This window comes from Anarhichas minor, unplaced genomic scaffold (assembly GCF_050575085.1).
Source record: "Anarhichas minor isolate MPS153535 unplaced genomic scaffold, ASM5057508v1 ptg000068l, whole genome shotgun sequence".
NCBI classification, from domain to species: domain Eukaryota; kingdom Metazoa; phylum Chordata; class Actinopteri; order Perciformes; family Anarhichadidae; genus Anarhichas; species Anarhichas minor.
In genome coordinates, this window is record NW_027466514.1 from 767351 (window position 1) to 790832 (window position 23482).

The following is a 23482-nucleotide window of genomic DNA, read 5'->3' on the forward strand; positions in this document are numbered from 1 at the left end:
TTTGCGCAACCGCTCCACAGCTGCGGCAAATCCAGCACCAGCACTGCCCGTGCACCACCACGGTCTCTCCCGACGTGCGGCGAGGATGCGGACTTCTCTGGTCGTGTGCTGCTGCGTCTTTGCACTGCAATGCCTCCCGAGCACGCTTTGTCTCCCAGTGCGGGGATCCAGCAGGTACAAAGGGGCGCCGGTGAGTTGGACCACGCTTGTTTGTTTGTTTTCTGTTGTAAAGAAGTTGCTGAGAAGTCGAAACAAAAAAAGAGTTTTCAGCAGAAGTTTGGATTTATTCTGTGCAGAACGAGTCGGTTTGGGTTGAATTGTTGCACGCGTGGGAGATGATTCATTTTGTTGCATTTTAAAGGAATCTGCAGTGTTGACTTTCTTGATTATTTCTCCTACAAGTGACTCCCCAACCCCCTAAACACACTAAACACACTCAACACACACGCGCACACACACGCTCGCACAATATTTTGCAACTTTCATGTGCAGACTTTAAAGCAGCACGAGTCTCTTTGCTGCAAAGTAAATACGATCCTCATTATTGTATGTATGAAGAATTTCTTTAAGGATTAAGTCTCACTTTTCTGCAGCGAAATGCACACGCACGTGCACAAACTCACACACACGCACGTGCACGCACTCACACTATTTTGCAATAGTTTTCTTGTGCAGACTCAAACGCAGCATGACTCTTTGCTTCAAAGTAAATTATATCCTCATTATTGTTTGAAGAATTTTCTCTAAGTGTCAACTTTTATGCAGCCAAATGTACACGTGCAGGCCTGCACACATGCACGCCCCTACCCCATCAATGACACTTAAGTTGCATTTAAGAAAATTGCTATTTTTAACGCGCGCACGTGGAGCTGACCTGTCACTGTAATCAGCACCGGGAGCTGCTTTTATGTTGAAAAGATTACTATCATCACTATTTATTCATTTGTATTTTTGTGTCTGCTCAGCAGAAGCAGACGCAGTCATGCCAAAAAACCTGACGTCTTCTCTCCTCTGCGTGCGTGCGTGACAGCAAAGTGTTTAGTTTTTTTTGCCTCAGTGCAGCCAGCGCAAAAAAAACAACATAAAGTTTGCTGAGTTCCCCCTCGTCTGCAGGACAGGAAGCAGTAATAACAGGTCTTAGAGGCATTTTGTCAACAACACCATAAAAGACAGGGGTCCTCCATATGGACCCGTCATGAGGGCGTCTGTGGCACCTGCTACCTCTACAGATAGTCACGTGTCTTTGTAGTTTATTTACTTACTTATCTGACAAGTTGTATTCATTTATCAGCCTCACTTTGCTGTTTTGCACACCGGACCACATGCTGCTACTTTAATACTTTTAATTCTAATATTTTGGTTGTAATCATTTTGGATCAGGTCAACGACACAGCCTTTGTTTACTCTCCTCTCTTCTCATGCATCCAACCTTTATTTAGGCTAGTTTAGCGTGCATGCTTTTTTCCCACAGGAATGTCCTGTTTACAGGTACACAGAAAAATAAGGAATTTATCAAAACATACAGGCGGCTCAGATAAGCAGTTACACGGAAGAATCGGGGCGGTTATACTGAGAATTGTATGTGGTGCTTTTAAGGTTGTTACTTTTAGGAGACTGTACAGTAAATCACTTTTGGTTTTGAAGCATCAGCCGGTCACAAAGCAAGAGATGTTTGGAGTCGAGTTGCAAAAAAACGGCGAACCTCTGACGAGAGATTTCCACAGATATAAATACAACAAGTTTGGCACGTTAACTCAGGGAAAGAAACAACCAATCGTATCATAAGAAAGGAGTGACAGTGAAGCTGATGCTTCATGTGTTAAAGCTGCATTCTCTCTAGTGTCCACCAGGGGGCGACTCCTCTGGTTGTATAGAAGTCTATGAGAAAATGACTCTACTTCTCTCTTGATTTATTACCTCAGTAAACATTGTAAACATGAGTTTATGGTCTCAATCTCTAGTTTCAAGTCTTCTTCAATACAGCATGATGTTCATTTCGTACATTATGGTCCATTTAGAGTCAAACAGACCATAAAGCAGGGGATGCTTTAGGGCGGGGCTACACGGTGATTGACAGGTATCTTACCAGAGACGTATACAGCGTCTCTACGTCACTCCTCCTCAGTCCAGATATGATCACTTCTGTTCATCGGATGCAAAAAAAACAACATGGTGACGGCAAAATCGCCGAACTCGAGGGTTCAAAACATCAGTCCACAAACCAATGGATGACGTCCCCATGACTACGTCCACTTCTAAAATACCGTCTATGGTTGCACTTATTTTACAATTTCCTGAAGGTCTTAAAGGCTCAGCGGAGTTCACCTGACCTGCTACAGAAGCTTGGTGAGCAGGGCGAGTGCAGATAGGGGATCTAACCTCAGTAAACATCGTAAACATGAGTTTATGGTCTCAATCTCTAGTTTCAAGTCTTCTTCAATACAGCATGATGTTCATTTAGTACATTATGGTCCATTTAGAGTCACACAGACCATAAAGCAGGGGATGCTTTAGGGCGGCGCTACACGCTGATTGACAGGTTGCTACCACGGCAATGCCGTATTCTTGTTTTCGTCTTACAACTTTAACCCTTTCACAGTGGGTTTTCACTTTATGACAGTTAATTCTAAACATTGTGGTCACCTAAAAAACGTCTAAGGAAAGATGTAGAAAGATGGCGCCTCCTTTCTGATTATCTACGTCACACAAGTCATTGAAAGTTGTCAAAGCTTCAAATTCAGGATTCCTTATTTCAGTGAAGTCCAACCTTGGGGTCTTCTTGGGGGTTTCTCAGACTTTCCTCTAATCTCTGTTTTAGTCTTGTACATACGTGGATATTTTTTACGTTTTATTCAAATAAAACACACCTGGTAGACACATGTAAGTGTTGAGTAGGGGTCACTTAAGTAGATTAATTTCAAAGGGTCATAAACCTTTATCTGACACAGTGAACATCTCAAAGGGCAAAATCAATATAACACAGTGTGGACTGATCCTGGTGTAACCATCAAACATGCTGCCTTTGTGTTGAATCATTAGTACCCACACTTTGTTTGTTTCTTTGTTTAATCCACAGTAATCAGAAACCGTTGTATTGTTACGACACGTCTTTCGTCGACGGTGTGATCGTCTTGTCAAGTTTAACCCCCCCCCCCCCAAAAAAACAGGTTTCCACACATGAAAAATGACTCACTTCTAGCAACACATTATCAGAGCAGTGTTGCACCTGTGATGACAACGTTGTTATGTCTGCTGGTCATCTCGCTGGAAAGTCTAATCTGTAGTTTTGTCAATTTGCCCCCCCCCCCCCTCGTTGTTGAAAAAGGAGTGAGTGATTACACAGGCCCGGACAGGCCTCCAGGTCTGTGGCATTCAGGGGATTCACAAAGTGCCTGTTTTCTCTCTCTCTCTGGGCTGAAGAGGGGGAGCTAACAGCTAACTGTTTTTGTCAATAAACCCCGAGTCCCTGGGTTCTGCTTTTTCTTTCTTCTGTCTTTGCACTATCATGTCGACGTCTTCGGGCGAAGCGATTGGTCGGGGGAAACCGTGGGAGCAAAGGTGACATCAGAGCCAGGCCCGGGTTCCCAGCGAGTATAGATCTAGGTCACAGCTGCGCCGGGCCGTGAGTGGCTGATGATTAAAGGCCCCTCCCTCATGAAGTTAATCAGATGCTTTTGTTAGCTATAGCGCGAGGAGCCCCCAGCCTCAAACCCCTCACTAACAAGGTGAGAGGAGGGGGCCGGCAGAATGAACCCCGTCAGGACTGGCCCAGTTTGACAGGATGGTGTCGGCACTTGAATTGAGATCCATCCTCTGGGTACCATGAATGTCTGAACAAGATTTCATGGCAATCCATAAAATGGTTGTTGAGATATTTCAGTCATTAATTCTGCCGGTATTTGCTCATAAACTAAAGTACTGGACAAATTAAAAGTTTGACGTTATGGTGGCGCCAGATAAAAAATCTGAGAATCACCAAAGTCAGTGGGATTCATCCGCTGGGCACCATGAATGTCTGCACTAAGTTTCATGGCAATACATAAAATAGATATTGAGATATTTCAAGTCTGGACCAAAGTGACCTACAGACAAGCAGAGCTGCCTAAAGAGTGTTATTCAAGAATCAGCGATCAGGTTTTTAAACAGCAGGTGTTGCTCCAGATGTTTTTTTTTAAATCACTCCACACTACGTAGAAAAACAGACCTTGTGTAAACTGGGCTGAACATTCACTGCGTGCGTGTGTCTATGATGTCCTGACTTAACCTTCCTGACTGGAGTCTTGTCACTTTCTATCCGTCCATCTCAACCAAATCAAATAACAACTGATTGCCCTCAAAAAGCCTAAAACAAAAAGACAGCATAATCTGCCTGGTGTCCATTACTCTGCAGCGCTCTCGTTAACGATGGAATAATCCGTGAGTCATCCTGCAGCCGGACGGACAGAAGATCTGCAAGTCTGAGGTCTCTGCGGAAGGAGAGATAAGAGATTCAAGCAGATGGTTTATATCACCTTCCACTGGCGGGTGTTTCTGAATTTCAGATGATATATTGGATTAGCAGAGTAAGACGGAAGATAACGAGGTATTTGTTGATGAAGAAAATGAACCCCCCTTTCCTATCTGGCACTTTAAATCCTCTCTCACTGTAAGCAACCCTTTGTCCTCTGTTTCTCTCAATGAGAGCACACCCTCCAAAATTGAAAGCTTATCTGCTTGCTCATGTAAACACTTACTTATGACTTACTTCCTGTCGTCCGGATTCTCTGTTACCAGGTTTAAGACGGTTAGGATATCCTCAGACTTTTATCCGGTGCTTCTTGTTTTTCTGCTACAGATTCTTGTGAGAATCATCGGCTTCTTTGAAACAATCAATAAAACCAGTTTGTGTTTTTTGCACCGTCAGATCTCGTCAGTCTGAAATGTTCAGTGAATATCAGGAGGAATTTTTCGATCATCTTTTCCAATTTCCTTACTTTTTTGGAGTCACTTTCCACTCAATCTTCTTTTTCTGCTTCTGCTGCAGTTCCTTCTGTCTTTTATTCAGAACACATGTTGTCGAGGATGCAATGCATTCTGGTATGTGATGAACAAATTGGTCTCTGAGCCTTTTGTTTGAGTTGTTGTTACCTCCGCAAAGAAGGTTTTCGTGTTTTGTCTGTTTGTCAGCAGGATCACGTAAAAACTAGAGGCCGGATTTTCATGATACTTGGTGGAAGGGTGCATCATGGGGCGAGGAAGATGCCCTTTAAATTACACAATACATTAATTATTTGTTCCTTGTTAGTAGGATCAATTTATTGTTGGTTTTGGATTTCATGGGATTTAAAAAAACATCTGAAACTGCATTTTCTCTTTTTATTGGCAAGAGTTAGCTGATAAGATTGATACCAATATGACGTCTGCACGCTAACTTAGCTCAGCATAATGTACTAAATGAACATCATGCTGTATTGAAGAAGACTTGAAACTAGAGATTGAGACCATAAACTTATGTTTACAATGTTTACTGAGGTAATAAATCAAGAGAGAAGTAGAGTCATTTTCTCATAGACTTCTATACAACCAGAGGAGTCGCCCCCTGGTGGTCAGTAGAGAGAATGCAGCTTTAACACATGAAGCTTTGGATTCACTTTTTAGAACTGGAGGTTTACTGTGATTGACAGGTCTCTACCAGAGACGTATACAACGTCTCTACATCACTCCACCATCCAAAAATGGTCACTTCCTGTTCACTGGTTGCAAAAATTCAAGATGGCGATGACCAAAATGCCAAACTCGAGGCTTCAAAAACGGCAGTGCACAAACCAATGAGTGACGTCACGACGACTACGTGCACTTTTATATACAGTCTATAGTGGAGGAGAAAATGTTATGGTGGCTACTTCTTTTTTTACATTTTTATTCAGTTTCTCCTCAAACTCGGTGCCAACTAATTTGGAACGATGTTTGAGCGTTGCTCGGACGGAGGCGGGCGGCTGAGATGAGTCGGTCATAGCAGTCATCGCACCTGGAGCCGATAAACACCCGTGACTACTGCAGAGTAATTTGTCCGGGGAATGAATTCTGATTGTAACCTTTTCCTTTAAAAAACAAAAAAGCCAGATGTTGGTGGGTTTTTGTCCGGTGGGAAAGGGGCTTTAGACAGCTGCTGGTAGTAGCTTCATATTAAGAAAGTAAATAAGCTTATATCTGATTAGATCTTTATGCTCACTTCAAAATAAAATTTGTAGAAACACATCTGGCGAAGTTCATGCCAATAAACTTCTAACTCCAGGGGTTTTAAATTGCTAAATGTTGAGAGTTTGCTTTGTGTCTTGGGGGCAGGTGATCCCATGTCAGTGACTCAGCAGGAGTGTTGTGTTCATGCTCGCGTGTTCACATGTAATTTTCAGAGCAGACAATGGAAATCCTGTTAGGAGACTTTGTGACGACGCTACAAGAAAAAAAAATACCCTCGGGACAAAGTAGTCTGTCACTTTCTGCTGAGAGTGCAAGATGCCGGTTGATGAGACGTGAAAACTCCCAAAGAGCCTGAAGGCCTCGTGAAAAAGGCTTCTTCACTCTGGAACCATGTGAGTTTGTGATGGTGGCGGTGGAGGAGGAGGAAGGTGTTTATTACATGTATGGACATATCTAGCTTCTGGTTACAGCGATGACAAGATGTGTGAGCTGCGGTGGATCTGACAGCGGTATTCAGAAAGAAACGTGTCCGTACACGGCGCATCTGAACGACGTCGTCTTCAGTCTGACAACAAATCCACCACCACCCCCCCCCCTCCCCCCCCTGATATTTATAATTCCTCCGACCCACAGAGATCCATTAATAACACACTTTAGTTTATTCTGACTCAATCCCACAAACACCATCCTGCTCCCACAAATAACACTTTATTTGTCTTTTATTGGGCAGCTTTTATCAATGAATACTATTTGTTATTATCAAGTTAAAAAGCTGTGAAACACACACAAGATATTCTAGATGGAGCTCTTGTTTGGGTTTGAACTTTGATGTGAAACCTGTTTGGAATCAGGAGTGTTGAGGTCAGACAGGTCAATCAATCACAGTTTTTCATTTCCCTCTTTGAAATGACGCCCACCACTTAGAATTAGCCGAAGTTTTACGAGCCTGAAAGCCGACCCTCCCCTCACAGATTGGCATCAGGCAGCGGGCGACTTCGGTCTAATCTGTCTCGTTTTTTGGGGGACGGCGGTCGGCTTGTGACCAGGTGACCTACAGGTCAAATCAAACCTAAAATGAGTTTACATTATCCTGACAACAGCACAGCTGGATTACCAGTTACCAACTGGGAAAAGTGGATAACTCCACAAAAACTAAATTATTACTATTATAATAATTTGATTAATTTACCTTTTTAGGGAACTTTCAGTTCATAGTATCTATTGTGGTGGCATGATGCACATTCCCACTAAAGTTGACATGAACTCAATGGCCTGTTTCACTAATAGAGCCTATAGCCCCCCCCCCCGGGGTAAACAAATGTATAAACAAAAAGAGCAAACAAATAGAGACTGAATTCCATGCTGGTTATGTTTTCCAGCAGTTTCATGTCAACAGCTTTTAGATATGTTTCAGACGTGCTTCACACCGCGATAAGGGTTTTGTTGTAAGTCTGTTTTGTTGTCATGGGTCCAGATAACAGAGGAGGAACCTCAGATCTCACTCCAGACAAATAGAAGCTGAACAAGAAGCCGGTTTTTTTTTTTCTGAGGCACTTTTTTGGCTTATTCACAAACCTAACAAGCCGTTTAAAGAAAAACTGTAGGACATGAGCAGAGACGTGCCCCCCCCCCCTAATGTGACAAAGTGCTTTGTGCCGCAAAATAAGCAGCTTACATCTCGTTTAAACAAAGTGAAACACAGGAGGTGGAGGAGGGGTTTTCGGGGAGGTGTGTACTGTTTGTTCTGTGATCCAGACCCATCAGTCACCGTGTGTTCTGCAGTCTGGAGCACATTCCATGAATCCTGCTGGGTTTTGTTCCCCTTAACCTACAACGACGACACGGTTTGAGAGCTGCAGAGCCGAGCGAGGCAGCCTCGTTCAAACACAACGCACAACACGGTGGTGACGATTATTGTTCTGTATTTTAGGGATCTATTGTGAAATAGGGGGTTTGGCTTTTGGTGTAGGAGTTGTATGGTTGATTTCAAAATCTTTGGTTTAATAATGTTTACAGTTGATATTTTCTTACTTTTTTGTGTTTGATTACTTTGGTCTGTTTGACTCTAAATGGATCATAATGTACTAAATGAACATCATGCTGTATTGAAGAAGACTTGAAACTAGAGATTGAGACCATAAACTCACTGTTTACAATGTTTACTGAGGTAATAAATCAAGAGAGAAGTAGAGTCATTTTCTCATAGACTTCTATACAACCAGAGGAGTCGCCCCCTGGTGGACACTAGAGACAATGCAGCTTTAAGACTTGCCGCCTGGTTTTAACCCAGAAGCTGGGACATACTTCTACCTGCACGTCTCTGAAATCCCGACAATGACTCGTGAATATTGCAGTATTTCATGGACAAGGGCAATATGAGAAAAAACTCTTCCCAGGATTATATAACAGAGAAGTTGTGGGAAGATTCACAGGATCTGATGATACAAGTAATTAGTTTCGTCTCTACACAATGAATTGACAGCGTCTTTTCCCACAGGTTGTTGTGAGTAGCAGTGGAAAAGGAAATGCCCATAATTGTGATAGAGGGAGAACACCCAACAGTAAGTGAAGTACTGCAGATGTGGTCTGGATGAGCGGGATGAGTCCGATGAGGCTCTGCTCTGTCATTTGCTTCAGTGGAAATGAGCAAAGCCATTTCCTCTGGATCTGGTGGTAGTACCGATAACGGGGCCGATTGTCTCTTAAATTGGGGCAATCGACGCGACTCTGTGACCTGATCATGAGAATTCAAAATGAATTCAAAGTGATGTTGATTCACATTCAACAAACTCTGTTATGCACGTCCGTCTCAGGTCTTTGTCTTTGTTTCTTCCTCCTGTCACTCTTTCTTCTTGTTTTGTTCTTCCTCCCCCTTTTCTAACGTTCCTCTTCTTCATCACGCCTTTCTTCTGTTTGCCGTTCTGCTTACGTTGTACTTGTTTAACCTCCTCAATCAGAATTATAAACTGTTAGTTTCTGCAGAAAGCTCTTTCAAATTGAATTTAATAATAAAGACAATAGCCCCAAAAAACTATATTTAAAACAAAAGGCAATTCCTCAAATACTACAGTTGAAAACACAACATAAAGATAAAGATTTCTACAGTCTGAAATAGAGCTAACTATTCAATAGAGCTCAACAGTGACCGCCCACTTTTTTAACATCTCCGGGTCAGGAAGTAAATTCAGGAAACCTTTCCATGGTAATAGCAAGCTGCACCAATCACAGACGTCGCTGTTACACTTTAGGATTTTGGACATTCGTCTGTTATCTGTAACTGCTTATCCTATTAAACATGTTTGTCTTAAAACAAGATCAATATTATACAAACTTCTCATAGCTCGTGGTAAATCTACCCTGGACGGTTACAACATTATGGCTAAAACTGTTGCGTTCAATAAGCTATATTACTGCTAAAATAGATAATTGTACACTCAGTTAACAGCCCAGTATTGAGTAAATAGAAAGCAGCTCAGAGCGCTAAAGACTGACTAGCAGAAGCATGTTCCCGGCTAGCTAACGTGTTAGCGGTTAGCTCACCAGCAACAAACCATGTGACCAGACTTTTATTCTTGTGTCTTGTCTCACGTTTCTCCCTTTACCTTCATGATTCTCTTATTTATTTCCACACATTATTATACCACACCAAAGACGATTAGATGACACAGCGTAACATATTCCTGAATTATTTACGTATTTAATGACTGTTCAACAAAAACCCACCTCCTCCGACTCATGAACATCGTCGTTTTTTCCCCCCAGGTCTCTGAAAAGTTCCCCGACCTGAAGAAGAAGGGGAAGCTTCCTCACGCTCAGGACTTAGTAAAGGAGGCGAGTTTGCCCACAAACACCTCGAACGCGTGGAACCGACCTCGCTGTGGCGTACCGGACTACCCAGCTCACAAGGAGGTGCACCATCGGGGGCGACACCGCCAGAGACGCTTCGTCCTGTACGGAGGACGTTTGGAGAAGACAGACCTCACCTACAGGTACAGATAACCCACCTAAGACAACATGGATGAGAAGTGCTCACAATAATTTGACATCTACAGTTCTGTGAAAGCTTCAACTGCAATAAAACTGTGTGACCTGGTCGAAAGCTCAGGAACAAGCGAGTGTGTTTCAAGTGTGAAACATGAAGTCAATGTTGATTTATTTGTCACGTAGCTTCCGTACTTAAGTAACGCCACATCCGTAATTATTTTAACCCGAACCACAATCCTTTCCTAAACCTTTCTAAGTAGTTTCCTGTGAAGAGGGAAGTCTATTTTGAAAAGACTGTATGCATGTAATGAGCGTAAATTGACACGTGTTGCTGGAATCTTGTAGGACAATGCACTAAAAAATGATGAATAACTTTTCATGAGATATCATACGGACCGTATGAGGATATGTTGTGTGTAAATAAGTAACGATTTGCTACAAAGTTAACCATGTCAATTTAAAATGTAACGATATGTCAATGTCAACTTGTTTCTGCTGCCCCCAACAGGCCAAAAACGAAATAGTTTATTGCAGGTTTAAGAAATGATTTTGTTTTTACGAAACAGCACGTTACTAAAGTTCATGGCGGACGTAACGATGACTCTGTTGCAGGCAGGACGTGACAGATTCATAGACACATTGGATGTTGAACTCAAAGAGAACACATGTAACACGGGGAGGGCTTTTATAGTTCTTAGAAAATGAAATCTTGAAATTATGATTCTGACAAACGAGCGCAGGTTTTCTTTCATCTGAGGCCTTGGCACCAGCGAGCGTCTGGCAATCCTCTGTTGGCTGGCTGCCTCTCTGTCTGCGTCTCCTGGAGTCCCTTTCATTGTAGTCGTTCCTTAACGTAACAGTATATTAAGACAGATAGAGAAAGAGAGACGGGCGAGGCAGCAGCGACCACAGACTAATGAGATTCTGCTGAATGGGATCAATGAAAGGGCTCAGAGTGACACCTGACAAAGTGAAGTGGTTAACCAGGCAGCAACCCACAAAGTTACTTGACCCGACGGGGCCACCGTTGCTTCTACGTCCTTCTAAATGACTTAAGTGTAAAGAAAGAGTGGAGCCTCACTAATGAGTCCCCATGTTTGCTTTATATTTAGAATCAGTCAGCATTTTGATCTTGCGTAGCAAGTTCTGGCACGACGCTTGAAGTCAGCTGAGAGCAGATTTGTTTTTAACGGCTTTAACGGTTGTTAAGGAAACTGTAAAGAAGGCTGCAACACGTTGACAGATTGAGCTTGTTGTGGTAGAGGGGGGTCGTCCTGTATCCACAAGGCTGGCGGTTCCTACAGTTTGTGTGCCGAAGTGTCCTTGAGAGAGACGCTGAACTCCAAGTAGCTCCCTGTCCACCGCTCCTAAATACACTTAGGATGGGTGAAATGCAGACGTCAAATTTCCTTCTTTGTAAGTAATGTAAATGACGATTGTAATAAAGTTTAAGGACGGGAGGAGAGTTTGTTTTTCAGCGAAACTTTAATTCAGATTTCGAACTTTATTCTTCACATTTATCTAAAATATAAGTATAGCTATAAATCGTTAATTTTACAACTGCTTAAGTTGGTGAGGATGGAATTGGTTTAAATGCACTTTGTAAAACATTGGTGAACTTAAGCAGTTGTAAAATTATACTTATATTTTTTGTACAAAACCAACAGGGAATCTACCAACAAGTATTGTGTATCAAAGCCTGATATATCTTCTTCTGTGCAATAGAGCTCCATTGTTCAAAAACTAGTAAATACACATAACTTAACACGATGGACATTTTGCTCAGGATGGCAAGTAATATGCTGTATAGCGATGGTGAAGTGGTCCAAACATTTGACTGTTGAAACAATCAAAACGTGGGCAAATTAGTCTGTAAAGAGCCCCAAAAGAATCCAAACAAAGAGATACAGCAACTAGATCGACGGTTACATCCACCGTGATGAAAGGAAAGCCCACCTGCACCCGGCGTGTTACTATTTGACATTGGCTTAGTTCAGTTGGCAAGTAGCTAACTTACTAGCTAACGTTGTTGTAAGGAATCAATGTTAAAATGATCTATTTTATCAGAGACATCACTCGCCTGAAAGCTTACTAGTTTGATATGTTAGTAATATGACAGCAGACTAAAGCTAGCCAATGCGAAGCGCTAACGTAAAGCACTCCAGCTCACTAGTGTCTGCATTATTCTTTAATAAAAACACCGGCGTACTTACCTATTTGAAGCTCAGCAAAGTGGGGCTGGAGAGTCGTATTAATATTATATGTATATATCATCTTTAATCTTCAGGGTATTTGTGTTGAAAAGGTGATAAGCTCCAAGCTTTACATTACTCAAACAAATGTTTGCACTATTGCACAAGCACTCTTTATTTAGGATCAAACATAAATTATTCTCAGTTTTAAATGAACATTTTCCAGAGAAGTGATCTCTTCCTCTCCTCCTACATACTTGTTGTAAACAGAAGACAGTGAGATGAACACCAGTGGTATTTCTTATTGCTAGTGTTCCTCTAAATCAAGACCACATTTCCCGAAAAGCTCGTCTGCTTCCTGTCCCTCTTGACTCTCCTTGCATGAAAAATACAAGAAAAGACAAGAGCTGATGACAGCCAGTATGAATTCTTAAATTCTCCGGACTTCTGCCGTAGAATGATGCAGCAGATCTTTCTCAGCAGAAAGGCCTCTGGAGACTCACAGCCTTGGTTTGTTTTTGTCCAAAGTAGCTGTATTTATACATCTTAACTCTACATATACTACACAATACTACACATAATGCCTTTGACTTTAAACTTTTACATCAGTAAAACCTGTACATGTAGACCCGAGGAAGACCAGCTGATATTCAGGTAATCAGGATACCTTTATTACAAATTAAACAACTACTTCAAGTGCTCAGTGTCAGAATTGACAGCTAGAGGTTAAAGGAATAGTTTTCATTTAGGTAAATGCACTTATTATATTAACCTCATGTCTGTGCGTTAAGTACAGAGCTGGAGTCAGGATGTGTCTAGCCTAGCTTAGCATAAAGACTGGAAACAGGAGACGGTTAGCCTGGCTCAGTCCAAAGTTGGTCTGTTGTAGGTGTTAGTCTGCCTACTAACACCTCTAAATCTCTTTAATCAGCATCCTGTATATGTTTTGTTTATTGTGAAACACAAAGTAGTAATTTTTGTGATGCAGCGTTTTCTTTTTGAACGTTCCAGGCGCGAGGTTTGGTACCATTGTGCCAAAACCAAAATCTGTGCTTACATCTGGCCCGCTTTATAGCCAGAAGCGCTGCACAGAATTCAGGCTAAACACGTCCTGACAGCTCCGCACTTCGCCCACATCAGAGTGGTTTCAATCCTCTCGTCTCAATCCAAAATGTTGAACTATTGCTTTAACTTTAACTTATCGGCGCATATATTTGTAACAGGCCATCGTGTTGTAAGTTAAAAGCAACGCAAAATATAAGTTGACAAATAGCTGATGACCTTTAAAAGTTAGTGTTGAGCCCGGTAACAGGTTACAAAATCCAGCTAACAGCACCTATAGAGGTCACTGATCAGCACCAGGCGGCAACCTCCAGTTCTGCCGAGTGAAGCTGATGCTTCATGTCTTAAAACCTGCATTCTCTCTAGTGTCCACCAGGGGGCGACTCCTCTGGTTGTATAGAAGTCTATGAGAAAATGACTCTACTTCTCTCTTGATTTATTACCTCAGTAAACATTGTAAACATGAGTTTATGGTCTCAATCTCTAGTTTCAAGTCTTCTTCAATACAGCATGATGTTCATTTAGTACATTATGGTCCATTTAGAGTCAAACAGACCATAAAGCAGGGGATGCTTTAGGGCGGGGCTACACAGTGATTGACAGGTCTCTACCAGAGACGTATACGGCGTCTCTACGTCACTCCTCCTCAGTCCAGATATGGTCACTTCTGTTCACTTGTTGCATTAAAACAACATGGCGACGGCCATAATCCAAGATGGCGACGGTGAAATCGCCAAACTCGAGGCTTCATAACATCAGTCCACAAACTAATGATTGACGTCACTACGACTACCTCCACTTCATAAATACAGTTTATGATCAGCATGATATATTTTGTTTATTTAATTTGTACAAAAAACGAAGTGTAAAAACATAATTTTCAACTGTTTTTAGACAGATTAAAAAAACTTGATATAACGTCAGTAAACTAAGAGGATTTCGCGGCCGTTGGACAGAGCCACGTTAGCCTGTTTTTGCTTGTTTCCACTCTTCATGCTAAGCTAAGATAACTGCCTGTGGCTTCATATTGACCGTACAGACATTCTCATCAAACTCTCCGTCAGAAAAACAATAAGAGTATTTCCCCAAACTTTTACTTTAATATCAGGATTGAACCTGATCCCTTCCTAGATAAAAAAGCGAACTCTCCACATACTGTGACAACCTTTCTGCGAGTTATTACTCTCATACAAAGTCAAAGTCATCTCATCAACAACTGATTTATTACAAACTGAAACATTCATTCTCATTTTACTGCAGCAGTAACTTTTAGATTTGAGTCATAAGATAAGGAGGTTTCATCACACTGGGTGGTTTCTATCAGAAAGGAAAAGGGAGGAGACGGTGATGCGGTGTTTTGTTAGCGAGCCTGAGGGCGTCGGTAACGGCACACCTCCCCTGCTGCAGATATCAGATTAGAGGGAGGCATGCGAGGCCGGTGGTCCCCTCTCTGCTACTATACTGTACATCCTGTGTGTGTGTGTGTGTGTGTGTGTGTTTGACACCTGCGTTGATCTCCCGCAGGATCGTCCGGTTCCCCTGGCAGATAGGTGAGGAAAAGGCTCGGCGTGTCTTTCGGGATGCGCTGAAAATCTGGAGCGACGTCACACCGCTCACCTTCACCGAGATCCACGGCGGGAAGGCCGACATCCGCATCGACTTCACAAGGTGGGAGGACCGAGACGAGGGGGGAAGTAAAAACTCCTTTAAGACTTATTTTATATGTGTAGATTAAAAAATAATCTACTATAATAATAATAATAATAGTCCTGTTCGTGACTTTCATGGACAGGATATCTAGGCACAGCCTGGGGGCGGAGAACGTCAGGTTCGGGGGTCTCGGGATCGCCTCTCTGCTGTTTGCAGATGATGTGGTCCTGTTAGCCTCCTCGGATCGTGACCTCCAGCATTCACTGGGGCGGTTTGCAGCCCAGTGTGAAGCGGCGGGGATGAGAGTTAGCACCTCCAAATCTGAGGCCATGGTGCTCTGCCGGAAACCGGTGGATTGCTCCCTCCAGGTGGGGACGGAGTGCCTACCTCAAGCGAAGGAGTTCAAGTATCTCGGGGTCTTGTTCACGAGTGAGGGTAAGATGGAGCGGGAGATCGACAGACGGATCGGTGCGGCTGCAGCAGTAAAGCAGGCGCTGCACCGGACCGTCTTGGTGAAGAGGGAGCTGAGCCGGAAGGCAAAGCTCTCAATTTACCAGTCGGTCTACGTTCCTACCCTCACCTATGGTCACGAACTCTGGGTCGTGACCGAAAGGACAAGGTCGCGGCTACAAGCGGCCGAAATGAGTTTCCTCCGTAGGGTGGCCGGGCTCAGCCTTAGAGATAGGGTAAGGAGCTCGGTCATCAGGAGGGAGCTTGGAGTCGAGCCGCTACTCCTTCGCGTCGAAAGGAGTCAGCTGAGGTGGTTCGGGCATCTAATTAGGATGCCTCCTGGACGCCTCCCACTGGAGGTTTTCCAGGCACGTCCAACTGGGAAGAGACCCCGGGGAAGACCCAGAACACGCTGGAGGGATTACATCTCCCAGCTGGCCTGGGAACGCCTCGGGATCCCCCAGAATGAGCTGGAACATGTTGCCGGTGAGAGGGAGGTCTGGGTCAGCCTGCTTGACCTGCTGCCACCGCGACCCGACCCCGGATAAGCGGTGGAAAATGGATGGATGGATGGATGGATAGATTCAAAAATACAAATATTACTTAAAATTTGTTTTGGGGCAAAATAACAGAATATTAATATATTTGGTCTTTGTTTTTCAACATTTTTCAAAACAAAAATAAAAATGTAAATAAAATACCCAAAAGTAAAGTAAAATAATTAAAAGACACAAACAAAAAGTTTAAATAAATTTTAGCAGCTATATTATAGTTAAGGAAATATTTTACGAGTTTTTTTTATTCTCATCAGAGTGTTTGTTTTATGGACCTGCAGGTACTGGCACGGAGACAACCTTCCCTTCGACGGCCCGGGTGGGATTCTCGCTCACGCCTTCTTCCCCAAAACTCACCGACAGGGCGACATCCACTTCGACTACGACGAGTCCTGGACCCTCGGAAACCACATGGGTGAGTGTTTGTCTGGAGAAAACTGATTATTATTTCACCAACTTTGTTTTATCTTTATTTCTTTAAGTAGAACATAAAGAAATAAATATGATTTAATAACAGACCAGGTCACCAAAGACAATAAACGTGTCATTATTTCATCGATACAAGAACCCAAACAAGGAGGTTTAAGTTCAATGTAATAGAACAATGTAATCGTCTCATTACAGATATACTTTACCTCGAGTTGAGCAGCATCATAATCAAATACAGAGATGCTAGGAACAAAACAAATACATATATATATATACTACAACACTAGAGCCATCTCAAATGAAATTAAAGCTATCAAGTAATGAAAACAACTTTAAAGCGTTCTTGTCTTTAACAACTTTCAGTGACTTACTTCACAGTTTTAAACTGATTTTAGTCTGAAAGTATTTACATTCATGTATAAAGACCTTCACCGTGTAGCAACACAATGTTAAGAACAAAGTCTTCTACACAGACACTGTCTTCCCTGTAAACGGGTGAGAACTCAACCCTGAAACTACAATACATCAGACACATCTGTATCATGAGACATGAGGACTAAACAGAGACGTGAGTCAGGAAGGAGAGGAAGTGGCGAGGTGCTTTTTCTTCATGACTCTTTGTTGGCACCGTAACGTCTCAGGTAGCTAAATCTGCACCGCCAGCAGCTCAAAACAAACGGTTCCTTTCAGACGCCATTAGAACCAGGTGTTTTTTGCATCCTCTGACTCGTCTTTCCTCGCTCCCTCTCTGCAGGGACAGACCTCCTCCAGGTGGCTGCCCATGAGTTCGGGCACGTCCTGGGCCTGCAGCACTCCCGCGAGCCGGGAGCCATCATGTCGGCGTACTACTCCTTCTCCTACCCGCTGAGGCTGAGCGAGGACGACAAGCGAGGCATCCAGTACCTCTACGGCGCTCAACCCCAAGTGCCCTCGCCGCCGCCTCCGCCTCCTCCACCTCCTCCACCTCCTCCCCCACCTCCTCCACCTCCTCCGCCTCCTCCCCCGCCTCCTCCACCTCCGTCAAACCCAGAGACCAACGAGATCGTCAGGAACGTGAGTGGAGCCGACGCAGCATTTAATGAACGAAATCGTGGCTAAAACTTAACCGGTAATGTCAAAGATTAGCATGTCTGTTGACACTTTTGCGCCAATTCACAAAAAAAGCTTTTGCGGCCTCACAACTGCACGAATATTTGCACGTATTTAAAATGAGGTAACATGAAGACGTTTGGCCCCTTTTCTATGCAAACCAGCCCGTCAGTATCACATATACAGGCTGGTCAACAACAGCGTCTCTGATCCAACCTCGGCCTGAACAGTGACGACTAATTTGTTGCCATCAAATCGTAGATTAAGGCCTTCCACAATTTTTAAAGGAGCAGTGTGTCGGGTTTAGTGCCATCTAGTGGTGAGGTGGCAAATTGCATCCCGACTGAATACCCCTTCCTGTTCTACGGTGGTTTGTTCTGCCTCCAAAGGCGACATTTATATTAATTTGCCAGATGGATAATTGCACTCAGCTGCAAAACATTATGAACGTTTATATACATCTTTTGTGAAACGGACCTTGAGACGGAGCAGAGAGCGGGTGCAATTAATTCTTTGTGAATTTGTCTTATTGTCTTTCTGACTTCCTGTCTGTGTCTCAGCTCAAAGCTCATTTGGTTCCGACTGAAGACGTGAATCTTTAATACAGCTCAAATTAGAAGTTTCTTTTTTTTTTTAAGTTTCAGTAATTTCCTCAAACAGCTGGTCAGTTTATCAAAGTGTACTAGAACAGGAGGAAAATAGGGGATTTGTTTGGGACTATTTTTAGCGGCGGATTAATCCACTCAACAGCAACAACAGTCCGTCTCTTAGCATCGAGCCTGTTGGTTCCCACTGAAGACGTAAATCGTTAAAACACATCTCAACAAAAGTCACTCAAACAGGAAATAGTGTATTTGCTTTGGGGACTATTTTCAGCGGCGGATTAATTCACATTTGCTGTAGTGAGTATTTGTGGGATTGAGTCAGAATAAGTTTTGTAATGGAGCTCTCTGACTGAGAGGAAGAAGAAATATCCACAGGGGGTTACTTTTTCATTTGTATGGGATTTGTTGACAAGAAGAAAAATATGGCATACCCCCCCCCCCCCCCCCTCCCCTAAGAGTTCGTGGTTTCTGTGGTTATGACTCTTAAATAGAGAGAATATCTTTGAGACTGCACCACATCACACAAGAGTGTATCTTTGAACCTCGGATGATAAATGAGGGTCGAAGACAAAAGTAATCTTTGTGTGGATGTGGAAAAAAGATCATTTTCTCCTTCTAGACTTCTAACCGAGAGGGTTTTATTTCGGGATCAGACAATAAAAACGTCTCCTTAACACTTTTTAATCTCCGCTGCAATAAAAACTTTTACGCTCGTGTCTCATGTTCTAGCCCGACGCTTGCCAGACGGACTTCGACGCCGTGTCCATGATCCGGGGGGAGCTGTTCTTCTTCAAGTCGGGCTACGTGTGGAGGATCCGGGACGGGCGTCTGGAGGGCGGGTACCCGGCGCTGGCGTCCCGTCACTGGAGGGGGATTCCCGACAACATCGACGCCGCCTTTGAAGACAAGTCGGGGAATATTTGGTTCTTTCAAGGTGGGCAGTGAGGAAAACGCTCGAGCTGAGATGAGTTATGTGTGTTTTCTTTTATGGTTTTCAGGATCACCGTGAACTCTTGGGCGAGTTTGAACAGGTGTAAAATGTTAATTAACACAGAGCCGTGAAATTATTGCAATTATGAGTCTTTCTGGGGTGTTTACATTAGATGTGGTTCAGGGTAGAATGAGTTTCACTGTGAGGGGACATAAAAAGCTTCTGTTTAGTCAGTTTACTCTTCTTTTACCACTTTTCTTTAGATTCTCTTAATGTGATGAACATTTAACATTCATCATGAGCTAACTTTACCTGCAGCTGATGTTCAAAAACATCAGGAAACACAGATGCTGTCCGGCTTCAAACCTCTGACTCCTGGTTTGGGGTTTTTGGGGTTTTGCTTCACTGCAGCTCTGAATGATCATTCTGAAAACAGACATGGAAGTAAAACCTTTAGTCTTACACATGAACGAAGTTTATTTGACGCAGCAGCAAAGAAATTGTCAGATCATTATGTCTTTAATAACATTCTTGTTCTCAGGCTAATTTTCAATAATATTATTACAAAATACAGTATATAAAAGGAAAAACATGCAAGTACAAACGTGAAGACATGAAACACAAAATAGTGCAGAAGTTAAAGTATAAGTATGAAAAAAACACGTATAATATAAAATATAATACCGTGGTATCTCTGTAAAATGTGGCATGTGTTCAGGTTTAAACAGGATTAAAGTGGCCATGTTAGTTCACTCTTTGTTTGTTCATGCACAAAGACCGTATATAAGAAGTAAGCGTAGTCATCTTGACGTCACCCATTGACCATAAAGCAGGGGATGGTTTAGGGCGGGGCTAGACAGTGATTGACAGGTCTCTACCAGAGACGTATACGCCGTCTCTACGTCACTCCAATTTGAAACTAGACTTTCTGACTGGGTAAAAAACGACTGAATGGATCTCTAAATGAAAACCACCCTCAAGACTTGAACGGCGTCCATTGCTCACCATCTCTGCTCCTCTCTGTCCCGGATCAGGTGAGAACTACTGGGTGTTCGACGCCGAGATGCAGGTCAGAGGGCCGGAGTCCATCCGGAGTCTGGGTCTGTCGGTGTCCGGGATCCAGGCGGCGCTGCGCTGGGGCCACGACTCCAACTTCAACACCTACTTCTTCAAGTCGGGCAGCTACTGGAGGTTCAGCCCCAACGAGAAGCGCGTGGAGTCCGTGTACCCCCGAAGCATGCAGGACTGGAGCGGCATCCCCAACGACGTGGACGCCACGTTCAGGGACGTCTACGGTAATTATTACCTCAGTAAACATTGTAAACATGAGTTTATGGTCTCAATCTCTAGTTTCAAGTCTTCTTCAATACAGCATGATGTTCATTTAGTACATTATGGTCCATTTAGAGTCAAACAGACCATAAAGCAGGGGATGCTTTAGGGCGGGGCTACACATGCTAGTATTTTAGTCACAATGGGATTTTGATACTCCAAGACTGTGCACAGTATTTAAGTTTACATGCACTCTGTTCCACTTATAATCCAAATATGACAACATTCAGGATTTGATTTGTTGTACTTTTGGGTGCATAAAAATGGCAACAAATTACTTATAACCTCGGGGCTTCCTGCTCTAGTGTGATGTACAGATTTATGAGTTGTGATATGAGGTTATATGAATTATATTGAGTTGACTAGACGTCATCAGTCAGGCTACTTCTGGTCACAACGCTCACAAACAGGTGATTTCATGATATTTAGAGATTCATAAACTCGTTTTTATTCGCTCTGGAACCAGAATATTAACGTCACTATGTGCCGGTTGTGCCATTTTAGAATATTACTGCATTTCATCAAAAATAAAATGCTAATTTGATGTAATTTTAAGCCACAATGAACACAAAATAAAACCCTGCTGAGCCGTTGTTTGACCTGAGATTTCACGGTGTGCTTTGCGTCCTTCAGGCTACGCTCACTTCATCCGAGGTCGACAGTACTGGAAGTTCGATCCCGTCGGCATGAACTCTCTGGAGGGCTACCCGCGCTACATCGGCATGGATTTTTTCGGCTGTAGAAACATGTGAGACTTTTAACTGTGAACAATCACATCGACAGGATTCGTGTTCTTTTTTTTTAACCATGAAGAAGAGTTTTTTTTGGAGCAGAGAGGTTTTGTGTTTTTCATCCTGCGGATCCTTTAATCCGTCTTTGCTTTACTCCATTTATCGAATCTCACCTTCTTCTCAGGAAAACCCAGTAATGTTTCCTCAGACTCGGCTCCTCCTGTGCAGCTATACTCCTATTTATTTTGCACATTGTTATTCGTCACCGTGAGGCTGAGAACCTGGGCCCCGTGTTAACGACACATCGCTCTCACTTCCTGTCTTTGAGCCTGAAAATGAGATTTTTTGAACTGGTTTTGCAGACGGAACCAGTTCAGACTGTCGAGGATGTTTTTCACTTGGAACTCTTGTGTTTTTTTCATCATGGACGAACTCTCTGATCCTCAAGTGTTTGAAGAGTGACATCAAACCTTAAAGCTGCAGTCAGCAGATGTGTTTGAACCCAGAAATCATTCCGCATGAAGTCGGGAAACAAACGCAGTTCATTTTATTGCCCAATCGGACTCAAGCGGAGTCTGAATGACAACACATGAACAAAAGTCACATTATGTTCAAGTCTTTCATCAATTAGATTTGTTGTGACTTTGTTGAGACTGTGACCGACTTGTTTGAGTTCTTATTAGCTGAAGATTCTGCTCCGAATTCAAATCATTTGGGGTTTTAAGGTCCTGAAGTGAGTCTCTCAGGCAGCTCTCGCTCTCATGGTGTCAGAAAAGTAGTGAAAATCTGCACACAAAAAACTGTGATTCCATCGACTATTATTATGCAAATATTGGTGAGTCGAGATAAACAGTCGCACCAATTTTGCCAGTTGGGTGCTATCAAACCTTTGCAGAAGAAGAGGAAACAACACTGATGGAAATATATATTTACATATACATATATAAATATTTATGTATATATATATATATTTGATTTATTACCTCAGTAAACATTGTAAACATGAGTTTATGGTCTCAATCTCTAGTTTCAAGTCTTCTTCAATACAGCATGATGTTCATTTAGTAGATTATGGTCCATTTAGAGTCAAACAGACCATAAAGCAGGTGGATGCTTTAGGGCGGGGCTACACAGTGATTGACAGGTCTCTAGCAGAGACGTATACAGCGTCTCTACGTCACTCCTCCTCAGTCCAGATATGGTCACTTCCTGTTCACTTGTTGCAATTAAAACCAAATATTGTGCATTGCTCGTTCAAAACGTGCCGATTGTTTGGCCTCTGGTGCTGCAGCGTTCTGGAGAACCGCTCATCCGGACAACGTCACACTCGACACTGAGCCTCTTTGGATCGTCAGCTGTAGAGACGCCAAGTGTGAAGTCCATCGGATGAGCGGTTGTCGAGGAAAGCAAAGGACAGACAGACAGACAGACAGGCAGAGACTCCTTCCATTATAGTTAGATGGAGGACTTTTAACTTTTTCTAGAAGGATGTTTAAGAGGGAAAAAGTCACCAAAGTTGTTGTTTTTGGGGGCGTCTGAGAGGCTCAATTCATGGAAAGAAAGTCCTAAATCCTCTAGATCCTTCTAGACACAAATATGGACGATGTTATCACTTGCGTTTTCGAGTATTTATTTTCCTTATTTGGGCAAAATGAACAAGGTTTCAGTCAGTAGAAGTTCTTCTTGTCCCTTTTAGATGTTACGTAACACTTTGTCTTCCCGGACAAACACACAGAAACAGCTTCTGCCTTTCAGTCAATGAGGAGCCTTAAAGAAGAGTCACATTGGGAAGAAGAAGACGATAACGTTTCTGTTATTTTTAATGTTTTGATGTCACTCCTCCAACATGATGCCATGAAGCTCTTAGACGACGCTCTGCAGCTCCTCTGTGACGGCTTAAAGGAAAAAGCTCCAGAGCTCCACCTAGAGTAACACCGTCAGCCTGCAGGAGGACTCAGATATTTCCTCATATTATGTGTCTGTCTCTCTCTCTCCCTCCCTCTCCCTCTCCCTCTCTCTCTCTCTCTCTCTCTCTCTCTCTCTCTCTCTCTCTCTCTCTCTCTCTCTCTCCCTCTCTCTCATTAACGTGGTGCTTTGTTCAGGTCGGTCAGTGTGACACATTCAGGGACAGCAGCTGCTGTGGGGATCAGCGGGTCTCCACCTCCGGACGCTTTAACTTTCAATCTGTTGTTGCAGAGACGAAGCCAGAAGTAATCGTATAGATTACCAGCTGGAAAAACACTTACTCAAGTACAATTGTGAGGTACTTGTACTTCACTTCTACCCAAATCTA

At 43.0% G+C, this 23482-nt stretch overlaps 1 protein-coding gene across 1 annotated transcript; it reads left to right on the plus strand.

The window, feature by feature from the left end:
- Positions 1–85: 85 nt before the first annotated feature.
- On the plus strand, positions 86–21603 carry mmp11a (matrix metallopeptidase 11a). The gene is made up of 8 exons (XM_076078926.1): positions 86–190; positions 9943–10169; positions 14943–15086; positions 16354–16487; positions 17256–17554; positions 18925–19129; positions 20161–20421; positions 21092–21603. Exons 1-8 carry the CDS (start codon positions 86–88, stop codon positions 21208–21210), a joined length of 1494 nt encoding a protein of 497 aa, XP_075935041.1. The 3' UTR covers positions 21211–21603.
- The last annotated feature ends 1879 nt before the right edge of the window (positions 21604–23482 follow it).